We start from the raw sequence: 12,034 nt of genomic DNA, 5'->3' as shown, positions 1-12,034 counted from the left end.
AAAGTAAATACGATTCTGGCGTTAAATCTGCATGTCCTTTAAGATAAATGACCTTACATTCTATCATCCTGCTGTTTAATGAATGGATGTACATCTTTAGAAATAATAATAAATGCATAGATCTGTTGTGTTGGTCAAAGCCCAGCGTAAGTGAGACAAAAGTACTGTAGGACCTTAAGACAGCATAAGCTTCAGATTGTGTAATTCATATTCCCCCATGAAAATAGACACTTATTTAACCTTTATAAATTTCTTACCAAGAGCATTGTATGTCTTTGTTCAACAATAGCTCTCGGTTCTACTGAGCAATGGGGAAATACACTGTACTGAAACAAAGGGAAGCTGATAAAGAAGCACAGAGAGGTCACTAATTGTGCTCAAGATGATGTAACCGTTGTGTAATTATGCAACAAATCATTTTTACAAAGATTTTCAAATCGAAGCATAAAAAGGAGCTGAGCTGTGGTCATTAATGATGGATAAAATATAGGAAATGCAATAAAAAAAACGCACTGCAAAAGAGCTCATATAATCCTTACAGCTTTGCTCTTGAATTTGCTTTAATCCTCACCAAATGGGAATCTTTTATTCTGCATTTAGACCTCATTAGAGCAATGTGGAAATGTCTGAAGGAATTTGCAGCTGTATAGTTAGATTATAGTTAGAGTATTTATGGGACATTTGATCGTGTCATTTTCATTCTCCAAGTGAAGACATGTGCATAATTGCGCATTTACTGTATTGTTTATTGCGCGCGCTATGCACATATGGATCCACGGTGTTTACAGACGCTCACTGTGTGCCAGACGTGTTTCAGTTCCTACCTGCCGTTTCCCCCACTGATTTGACAGGAACAGGGCAGGATGGTGTGTTTGATTATGATAAATACACCGACGCGATATAAAAATGTATACATTAAACACATTTCGGAGCAATAGCCAACTGAGTCGACTGAATCTGTCTATTTTCTGAACACACTGGGTTGAGCGAAGCCTCTGGCAGTGATGTCTCGTGGCAGATTTCTCATTTCAGACGTGTGGTTTCCTCATGTGGGACAGTGTCGTGTGCGAGACGAGAGGAGGAAATATCCTGTGAGAGTAACAAAGGCTCTTCTCGGGGGAATACATTCATTTTAAGCCTAAGTATGTTATCGATGGGACACATCTCTGCAGGTATTAATTCCCCCCGTATCTCGGGGTGCTACAGCTGGCGAGGCGACCAGCTCATTTGGAGTGTAATACTGTACAGCTGTGAGATAAAGAGAATAGGCCACGATTATAACCGGGACCGAAGGAACAAAGAATTAAAGAAATGAAAAGATGAAAGGACCGCCGAGATAATTAGTCCTGCTCCAACTCAACAGAGGAGTACCCACTTTTTTTTTTCTTTTTTTTTTTTCAGGCGAACACGTCCTGTTTTTTGGGTTTGCTTTGGGATTTGATCAGAATACATTTGGCTATGATGCAACAGAATCTGCCAGACCCAAAAAGCAAGATCACTTTCAAGTTTGTCACCACAAAGTATTCTTCTGTGATAATTAATAAAGGATTTACACTTTTCCAAGTAATTTTTTTATTGCGAATATAAATGTCCACTGGCTATAGCAACACGGTGTGAAGTGATCATAATTGTATGCCTTAAATGTGTGTCCCGATTCCAAATCTATAAATCCCATTAACTCTTGCGGTGATTATTAAAGTAATGATGGAGCTGATGAGTCCCTGCCACATTTTTGACTAATTGTCAATAGCACCAGTCCTGATGTATGTTATAATTGTGTTTTCCTGTGCCGCTGTCTGGTGCGATGTGTTGCTCTGATTGCGTGCCCTATTTGTGGCGACTGTACCATCATTTCTCCCTAAATTGCTGTCACCTTTGATCGATCTCGCTGCCTCTCTTCTTCACCCCAATTTGCATAATCCTCTCCTGGGTTTATTTATTAATTTGTCTGCGCAAATCTCGGCAAAAGCGCCCACAAATAGCACTGTGCAAAAAACAAAACAAAAAGTGTGGAGCGAAAAATGCGGTTTAGTAAGATGCTTCACAGAATAAAAATACATGTCAGTATTTGAATACACTGTTCTGTATTTCTGGTTTAAAAACAAATAGCACCATAATTGTGTTTGAATAGTTTGGGAAGAGGAGGGACTTTTGGCTGAGCATTTGCTGCTGATTGGATCAAGAGGGCCTTGTTTTGGCCAATAACAGCCAAGAGTTAAAACAACAAAGCGACTTCAATAGCAAATCTGTTAAATACTGTATTTGTTTTTGTTTTTTTTACAAATATGATTTTTAAGTGCATGGCTGGCAGCATACCTCATGTTTGTCCAGCGTCAGCCGTTTGTCAAAAAGTATAAAAAAAAGAGCCTTTTTGTTGTTGGCAAATGTAAAGCCTACTCACAGTAATACTGCCATGTGATTCTCGTGTGTTTTCGAAGTCACAAATGCCGCGAGAATTCAGCTCACAGGCGAGAATACTGAGACATTTAAACCTGAAGGTCTGTGTGTTTTGTGTCTGTCTCCAGGAGCAATAAATATTCCACTAATAATTATCTTGCTTCGGCAGGAAAGGTGCTGTGTATTTTTAAATTGAGCCGCTATGCCTCTCTGTTGTAATAATTTCTCTCTTCCACGCCGGCGGCATGACTTTTCACAGTGAAAATCTCTCCGGAACATTTGGCAGAAATGATCCGAATACGAAATTAAAGCCCTAATTCGACCTCTTTAGCTTGTGAAAAATTCTGGCCATAGATGTCACTTCTTTCCTCATTTTGATCTCTTCATCGGCGGCTTTGAGTTTCTTCACTCAACATGCAACCACTATCTGTGATAAAATCCAATTTCTGGTAATAGCCTGTAGACAGTAATCAAGATAGGATCTCGCTGCTCCCAACAAAGAGCAGACAGTGAGGGATTTTCTCTGGAAAATGATATTTAATATGCATGAGGTAAAGGAGGGCAGGAAATTAAGCTTCTGTTCGCTGGAGATATTTATGTGCGAGCTGCTCACAGTCTGTCTGTATAGGGCTGGGCATTGAAAGCACAAGCACGGCGGTTGCTCTGAGGTATTCCACAGGTATCGCAGTGTCTTGTGTTGATATCAAAGTGTGTCAAGTTGCCTCTTTCATGGGTTTGGATTTTGAAATAATGAATGTGAATATGTTTTTTGCTGCTGTTTAAATGAGCTGCGGTGGTCACTGTGCACAGAGTCAGCTGCTGCCCTTCAGTCCTGGTGTTACCTTTTTCACAGTGTGGTATTGATCTAAAATTAATTATTAACAGGTGAATGAATGATCTCTTGGTTTTTCTGTCCCCTGCTTCTCCGCGGCACGCAGACAAGTCGCAAAGTTTCGTTTTCTTTGATGACGGTAAGCTGTGCTAATTGGATGAAAATGTCAGTCTCCGTGAGGCTGCAATCAGTGATGTGCTTCTGTACCAATCACCATCAGTATGCCGCTTGTGTCGCTCTCCACGCTCAGGACTGGGTCGATCCATTGAGTCATCAAATGATTACACACACCAGCAAAGCCTCCCATGTCACAGATAGCGATGCCTCTTCAGCTGCCCCTCAAATCAACGCCCCGCGTCCACCGGACTCATTGTTCAATAATGTTATCAGTGCCTTTTATAAAGCCACCGAAGAGGGGTTTCTGCCTGAATGCTGAATAAACTCACCATGATTAGCAAGAGAAAATTAAAATCATCTCTGCAGGCACCCTTAGGAGACAAAATGGACTCTACATTTTGCCCTGGCTTTTGGATTGTTTATCTTATCGCTCATACTGTATGTAACTGGGCTTTAGTTTACACACCACTTCCTCTTCACATAAGACAGTTGACCCAGTCCTCGCAGTCCCCTCATCATCACGTGACATGTGTATGCTCCATTGTGATTGGCCAAGACCCAATCCTAATATACAGCAAGTGGTTCATCTGCCACCGCTGTATGGGCCTCTGTGTTTTAATCACCTCCTTCAAAGTGTCCTCCACACCCCACGCTTTGAAGGAAACCAATCATTTCCTTTGTGTGTGTGTCGCTGTGCCGTGTGTGTACTGACAGTGGTTGAGACCAGTTAATCTTTTAGGCAGCAGAAGATCAGGAGATTTTATTGAGGTCACCTCTGAGGATAATCTAAAGATTCTCCTTGCCAACACTGCATCAGCATACACCGCCATTTGGGCTATTCACAAAACATTGACCATCTTGTCACAGTGGTCCAGATTCAGACACGAGTTGTAAGACTTTTGCTGAAGAATAATGTGAACTTTTATAATTTGTCACACCTTACTATGCTCTTATTTAGCCTATTCTTGGTTTTATCTGGCGTGAAGAAACATTCATATGGTTAGCAAGTTTTAAGCATACAGCCTAAAGGTGGGAACTCCTTATGTCAAACTTTATATTTTATGTTAAATAATCTGTGTTCGTCCAACATTGGGGAAATTCCGTTTTGACAGAAAGTGAACTTCATATAGCAATGTAGAGGGTAATAGAATAAAATAAGCAGCAATAACTCTATAATAACTATGATAAACTGGACTGTGACAAGCACAAATGAATAGAATTTAATAAGATTGTTAAAAGGTTTAGCTTTAGCTAACAGGTGTACTCCTGGAGCAATCTGAATCTGCATATTGTTAAAATGGCACACACTACTACTAATAATAAAATACAAACAGACAAAAAACTGTTCTGCCACTAATTGAAAATTGTGATTGCTCTGAGCTACAATTGGATGGGCGCACTCTTGGCCTTTACACAAACAAAGGCTTTTTTTTTTGTGGACGACATCAACAGTCAATCAGAAGAAACCTTTTACAACAATGACGGCTTAGTGGTTTAATAAAGCATATTGACACATTATTATCATCATGATGCGATTCACAGACACTTTTTTCCCCCCTGGTCTGAGCCACGTGCCTAATGCATTCAAAGAATTTCTCAAGATCAAAAGCCCAATCCAGCCATCCAGTGTTGCCACGCTCATATTTTCATCACTTTCCATTGAAGTTTGTCATTTGATATGCTGCTTGTGTTATTTTTCTCTCCTTCCTGGTTGTGGGTTCAGCTTTGTTTGCATAATGAAAGCTGATGAAACGCAGCAGAAACCTTCAGATAACTGACAGTTATCACATGGGTTTGTTTTAATTAGTCTCTCGCTTGATCACAGCTGTCACACCTTTAGCTTGACTTTCTCTCTCTTATGCAGCAGGTAACGCAGTGATTAGGACTAGCTAAAAGCGCGCGATTAGCTCCAAGAGGCACGTGAGAATCGTACTGTAACAGCAGATGAAATAGTATCTGACTACTTCATCTCTCAGCATGCCTCACGCTGCTACCTGAACCACAATGCAAGCCCTATAAATTGTGATTTGACGTAACATGTTCTTTTTATAGCAACGCCATGAATAGGCCTTTTCACTGGATTCAAACAAGGGAAATAGATAAAAGCAGAAAAAGCTTCCGACAATATAAATAGTACAAACTTTATGCTTCTTTTTCATTTGGCCCATTTCCAATTTTATTACAAGTGGGATGTTTTGCCAGTGCCAATAAAAAAAGACACACAGTATATATCCCACATTTTTAAATGTTATCTTTGTGAACCATATTCTGGGCTCTTGGTGACATCACAGTTAAACAAATTTAGGATTTAATCGGCGTCTTTCATTAATTCTTCATCAGTGTGTACAGTCCACTTCCACTCTAAACAAGCCTATATTACAGATTATGGGTAAATGCCATTTTCTCATTGAGGTTTTAGGCTATTACTAGTGACATGTCGTAAATCAAAGACTGGAGCTGCATCAGAGCCTTTTAATTAATGTAGTAGATGGTAGAGTGGATAAACACGTAATGAGGACGATAGTATAAAATTAAACACCTGCTCCATGTATTGATCATTGTTTATTAGCATTAGAGGGATTTAAAGCACATCTCAAGTCAAGTGGTGTTGCCAGACCAATCATGAGCGCATCGATCGGTTTGTCGATGTGAATAAAGCTTGCAGTTGTGGAGCTTCGCCGGTAAAAAAAAAACCTCAGCAGTGATGGGGCTCGCAAACCGACGCAAACATTTGTCAATAAAGAGATATGTCGCGACAACTGCCAGCTCCGGCACCTCCGTTCCCTTTTTTTGCTTTATCATGCCATCTTTCCTCTTGTGCATCCCCTTCTCTCCCTTGCCTCCTTGACGTCAATGAGAAATTGGATGGTTTTTGATTATTACATGGCTGTCAGCCTCACTGCCGTTAATTGAATTGAATCTCAGTCTTTCTCCTTCTCGTCTCATCTGTCCCCTTTCCCTTCCTATAACACGTCTTCTTATTCCTACCATGTATGTTTTCATTCCCATCGGTAGTTTACATAGCATATTGTGCCAGTTATTACCCGTCTGTCCGTCTGTCCGTCGGTTGGTCTGTCTATCTGACTCTCTTGTCATTTTCTTCCCTTACAAGCTTTCTTTTCATCCATTCTTCCCCATGCGCCCCCCCCCTCCCCCCGCCTTATTCTCTCTTCCTGTGATACTGTTGTCATGGTGACGCCCATCATTTTCTGGCATGAATGGGAGAGATACTTTATTGATGGCACGGGGAGAAGAGAAAGAAAGACAAAGATTGAAAAAAAAAAAAAAGAAAAAATCAAGAATGATATGGAAATCACGGTCCCCGCTGCTCGCAAAGATCCAAATATTTCCGCCCAGTAATTTGCTCACTTCTGATGAGTCGGAGGGCATTTTGAAACGGGATGCAATCTGACTCCAGCGCTGGGGTTTTGGGATAGTCGCACACACGCAGCTGCTGAAGAATCCCCCCCCAAACACACAATTATTCATGTAGCAAAAGGGAGATTCCTGTTATCATCCTGCAATTTTAACACAACTCTTGTCGCCGGTCGCTTTAATGAGCTGCTTTGTGTAAACATAGTGGCGCAAAGGCGAAATTGTGTTGTTTTAACCCTGTAGCTAAAGGCGTCGGTGGTTTTCTGGCCAAGACGGACATCATTATTAAGTTGCGCTGGTGTGCTGGAGTTTGCAAACACAGAGCGAAAGCCATCGCCCTCGAAAGCAGAAGGCGAGCTCGTTAGACACTTCTGATCTCGGCATCACATTGAGAAGCTTGGCACAGGCGATGAGGAGGCGCATTTTAGAATCGGATTTCGGGCGTTTGGCCGACACCATTACCCAGGAATCAATCTTTCATCTCTAACTACACAGTCAAGCCTAAAGGGGAAAATGATGAGCAATTAACATCATACAAATTGTGAGTGTAAGGTGAAGTGACACCAAAGGGACAGCGGGAAGTGCCCTTTCGTTCGATCGATGCTAACTTGTGTTTTGTTGTTTGGTCCTCAGTTCACCTGCTCTCAGAGACCATCCAGGGAGTGACAGCCACCGCCACAGGAGTCCGATACCAGCAGTCATGGCTCTGCATCCTGTAAGACAAACCATTCTGTACAACTTCATTCTAGTTGTGTCATAAATCATTGGCTACGGTTTTATGTTATGTTAAAGGAACAGGCCACCGTTTTTCCATACTGAGATTTGTTCTTGCCTGAGCTTAGATGAGTTGATACGTACCTGTCTGGTCTTTGTGTGTGCCCGTGGAAGAGCTTGGTCACTTCTAACTTCACCTCATTTGGAGCTATATGAATATACTGGGAGAGGCCAAATGCTAACAACATCTTTGGTCTTTTTGCGTGACTGAGGGCACGCACAAAGACCAGACAGGTGCGTATCAGCTCGTCTAAGCTCAGGTAAGAACATAGGATTAAGATTGTTCTCATTAGAGTACTAGTATGTTTCTCTACTATCGCCTGTGATTATGGACCTAAACCTGGGCCTGTCCTCCTCAATTGAGAACACTTATACTTTTGTTTCATTGTCATAAAGGCATGTATTAGAACATCTCCGTTTTAAAGGTTACTCAGTGATTAAACTCACACCTCGGCTGTGTGATATAAAGAGAACCTGTGAGCACATTATTATAGTATGTACGCTATATGTATTGGAGAGCATCAGATGGCAGTGTCTAACTGTTGCTGCTCCGAAAGAGGTTAATCTATGGAAATGAAGGGCAGTGCTGCGAAGGTGAGCCGTTGACATTTATAAAACCCTGATCCTTTTCCCTCTCTCGCTGCTCTCTCTTTCTCTGGCTATTCTCTCTCTCCAGCTGCAACGTCAAGAGTCTGCAGCGGCGTCACGTGTGCATCTCGCGTCTGGAGCGGCCGCAGAACTGGGGGGAAAACTGCTGCGAAGTGCGCTATGTCATCCTGGTCCTGGCCCCGCTCAAAATGGTACCCGCCGCCTTTTTTTTTTTTTTCTTTTTTGCCCTCGAGGGACAGGGCCATACATGCCATTTATCAGCCTTTACCGGATTATTAGGACATTCGCAGATCTCATAACCGCTGTTCAAATGACTTAGCTTAAATATTCATCTATTTCTTAATTCTCTCATTTGTTTCCGCCCGACCCTATCCACCACCGGCCATTTTGCTTTTCACTCAAACTCAAACTGGTTTATGAATAAGTGCATTTTAACCGGCAAAGATCATTGAAGAGACCAATTGGCCGTGACTCTCCCTAATATATGATTTTGGGTTCTGCTTTGAGTGGCCAAAGACAGTTTAAATTCGGCTCCAACTTTAAATTACTCATTTCTTACAAATGTATTCCCAGCCAGGCACCAGTCGTGAGCCCAATTAAGTATTATTTTTTGCCTTTATTACCCGGGAGATAACAAGAAACTGTGGGAGAGAGACAACGGGACTGACATGCAAATCAAAGTGAGACTGCGGGTGTGAGATTTGTCCTTTATTAAATATATATTGGTCCAGCAGTGAGTGTGTGTGGCTTCAATCAGGAGCAGGCAGGTTTTATGAAACAAACTTGGAAATGCGTTGTTTATCACACACTGGTTAAAAGCTGCTTATCACAACAGGCTTCAGCGGTGGCAGTGTTCTCTTCAGGAGGAAAGGTTTGTTTGTAATATGGTAATGAGAGGCTGGCGCTCTTCATGTTAATTGCGTCAAAGCTACAAAATACAAGAATTTAACCCCAATTTCACCAAAGTGTACTGTACCTGCTTTTCTCTTTGGCAAACTGTATTGTTTCCATTTGATACGTAGAAGTGCAGAGCGTGGAGGGGCAGCAAACCATTTCCCTTCTGTTTTATGCTGTCTTTTGGGTTTTTATGTCGTTTTCCCCCAACCACCCGACTTCTTGTCGGTGTCACACAATTTATCCTTTTGTAAATCTTATGGGCAGCCATCGCAACCACTAATGGCATTCTCACAGACATTAATCTTAGCCCCAAGTAAGCGTATTGCAGTGTTATGTTGCAATTATTCCTGACGGCAACTGCTTCCACAAGAAAAAAAAAGAAAGAAGAAAAAACATTGATGGTGATGATAATAGAAATTCCTTTGGTTGGCAAATGTATGCAATCTGGCAATTTGGAGACTTTACAGCAGCATCTGTGGCTTTTTTTCTTCTTGAGCGCCGAGTGAATGTGCTGAGTAGGCATGACCTTTTTAAAAATATGTTTCTGTTTCTCATTCACTGCTGCTATTCTCCTACTGAACCTCTGCTTTTGACACAGAAATGTGCTTAAATGAAAGTCCCACTGGTCCTGATAGGAGCTTTACTTCATTCATACGGTCGAAGCAGTGGACTTTCAGTAAAACGCTTTTCTAAGGCATTTCAGTCTTCAACAACTCTATAATGATAATATTCGGTTGGAAAACATGAGAAAGTACTCCTAACATTTTAGCAGTGATGGATTAAAGAAGTAAGTTGTTTACCTTAATAAATCCTTTTCGTAGTCCCTCTGGGGTAATACAAGTGTTAATGGGATGATTTGGGGGGGTCTCTGGCCAGAAAACCACCCTTGCAACTTTCCCTGCTCCGTCCCAGAGGCGCAATACACACTAATGGAATCACGAAGAAGAAGCTAACAGGCTAACGGGCAAAGCTAACTGCGGGCTAGCGCCACTTTAGCAGTGTTTACAGGCAAATTTGAGTGAAAAAAATTATCTACATTGTGTAATCGGGTTGTGGCACAATGTACAATATCCCTCTCTCCCTTTGTCTTTTCTGTCTGCTAGTATTTTCTCTCACGGACAATTAATGTAAAAAAAAAACGCAATATGCTACGACACCTGCAGTGGCGTTTATGGCCTCTAGGGGCATGCGTTACTTAGTTCTGCTTTAAAACTACTGGAATTTTGTAATGAACAGATTATTTCCAGTAAAAATGTACAGAATTTATTCATGATTAGTAAGTCACTATTTGGAAGAGCTGGGCGCTTACTGAATTTGTGTGTTAATAAAGCCAGTGATATTCTACCCTTATGGATCCTTTATGGAGTTGGTAGGAATCCTCAACTCAAAGGAATATTTTGAGGATTGTTAAACATTGCCAAATGGGATTTTGTCAGAGAAATTATGCATTCGTCATGGCTAATTCAGTGCAATCCTTTAAGACACAGAAGATGAGGGAGTTTTGTGTATTTGAAAATCTAAACCAATACAAACTCTAGTTTAGCCTCTAGTTTAGCCTAGTGTAATTCATGAGAATGTGTTTTTCTACCAATGGCAATTAACACATGATTCTATATTTAGTCTTGCTTTAACTTTGCGAATAGATATGTGGTTATTAGTCTAAATTAAACATTCTACTCAAAGTGGATTTTGACATTTACTGGTGGAAGGTGGGGTTTCCTCTGCTCACTCAGGCCCGCATTAATCCAGCTGAAACTCAGTGGCCGCGGTGGAAAAGCTTATAGGCTTTGGTTAGTGTGTTTGCTGCAGCTGCCTCTGTTCGCCCCGAGCACTGCGTTGTATCAGCACCACCTGGACAACAAGGCTTCCCTGGCACCACGGTCCTCTCTGGCTGCCACTCTGCCAGGCCATTATCACCAGCACTCTGCCCCTCTCTGGTCTCCGCACAGCTTCAGTTGGAATTGATACCGAATTAGCAACAAAACCACCAGCCCCTAAAGCAAACAAATCCCAAAAATCCCAAGCGAAATACCAGAAATGTCATTGTATCACAGCGTTTCATGAAACAGAAGGGAATTGTTTAGAATAAATAGTTCCCCCCCCCAGCTAAGTTCCGTCAACTCCTTTTACGTCTAACCGCTTTAATCTGTTGTCTTCACAGAAAAGCACGAAGACGGCCATGGAGCTAGGCAGGACGTTCGCCACGCTGTTCTCCGACATCTCGTTCAGGCAAAAGCTTTTAGAGACCAAGACGCAGGAGGAGTTTAAGGAGGCGCTGGTGTTTCAGAGGCAACAGCTGACAGCCACCAACACACTGCCCATTCCTCTGGGCATGGAGGAGACGGACCCCCGCAGTCAGAAGCCACTCAAGGTGTGTGCTTCTCTGCAAGTGAAAATGTCCCGCTTTAACACTAGTCGAGTGCTTCTTCAGTCTTGAAAGAGTGAAATTGGTGTTGGGCCTTCCCTTCGCACGTTGCTTGGGAGCTGCTTGTTTATATGACGCTCCAATTGGTTATAAATGCAGATGAATGGGAACAAATGGTATCGTCTTGAAACTGTTACAGTACACAGATGTGTGGGGGAACGTTTTCTTTCATTAAATGTTTTCATATCAAAATGATTCGATACATAAAAATGGCCAATGCATGTATTTTCAATTGCAAAATATTGAAGGCCCTTGGAGCAAGCCACCAAATTAATATGTGAGTTTTGTCCAGACTTATTCTCATTCTTTTGTCAAACTTTTCTCATATGTTTTTAATTTGATTCTTCAAGGAAGGCGAGTTAAAAGGCACTTCATTGTCACTTTTCAGGGTCACTGTCACAGAAATATTAGAAAACTCGCCTGTAAGTTCCTGAAATGTATGCAAATGCTTTGTAATTAGATGCACAGTGTTTTTTTCCCACACATGGAGGACTAAACTACTGTACATTTGTTCCACTTTGATAGAAAGAATCCAGTATAGTGCCTTTAATAATGGGAAAAGTCTAGTTTAAATGTATGTTTTGATTTAGCTGACATATTAGTTGCAC

General features: G+C 41.6%; 1 protein-coding gene across 3 annotated transcripts in view; it reads left to right on the top strand.

Annotated features, from left to right (window-relative positions):
- The window catches only part of slc4a11 (solute carrier family 4 member 11), a 77,838-nt gene that overhangs the window by 32,155 nt on the left and 33,649 nt on the right, over positions 1 to 12,034 (top strand). For 2 of the 3 annotated variants that reach the window (XM_079573315.1, XM_079573313.1), the window contains exons 6-9: positions 3,336 to 3,368; positions 7,355 to 7,436; positions 8,172 to 8,295; positions 11,163 to 11,372. In XM_079573315.1, coding sequence (XP_079429441.1) covers positions 3,336 to 3,368; positions 7,355 to 7,436; positions 8,172 to 8,295; positions 11,163 to 11,372 — 449 coding nt within the window. The remainder of the gene's footprint in view (positions 1 to 3,335; positions 3,369 to 7,354; positions 7,437 to 8,171; positions 8,296 to 11,162; positions 11,373 to 12,034) is intronic. The other variant, XM_079573314.1, reaches the window with a different exon arrangement.

The sequence above is a fragment of the Gobius niger genome (genome assembly GCF_951799975.1).
Source record: "Gobius niger genome assembly, chromosome: 16".
NCBI lineage: Eukaryota > Metazoa > Chordata > Actinopteri > Gobiiformes > Gobiidae > Gobius > Gobius niger.
This window is presented reverse-complemented; position numbering and strand designations above follow the sequence as displayed.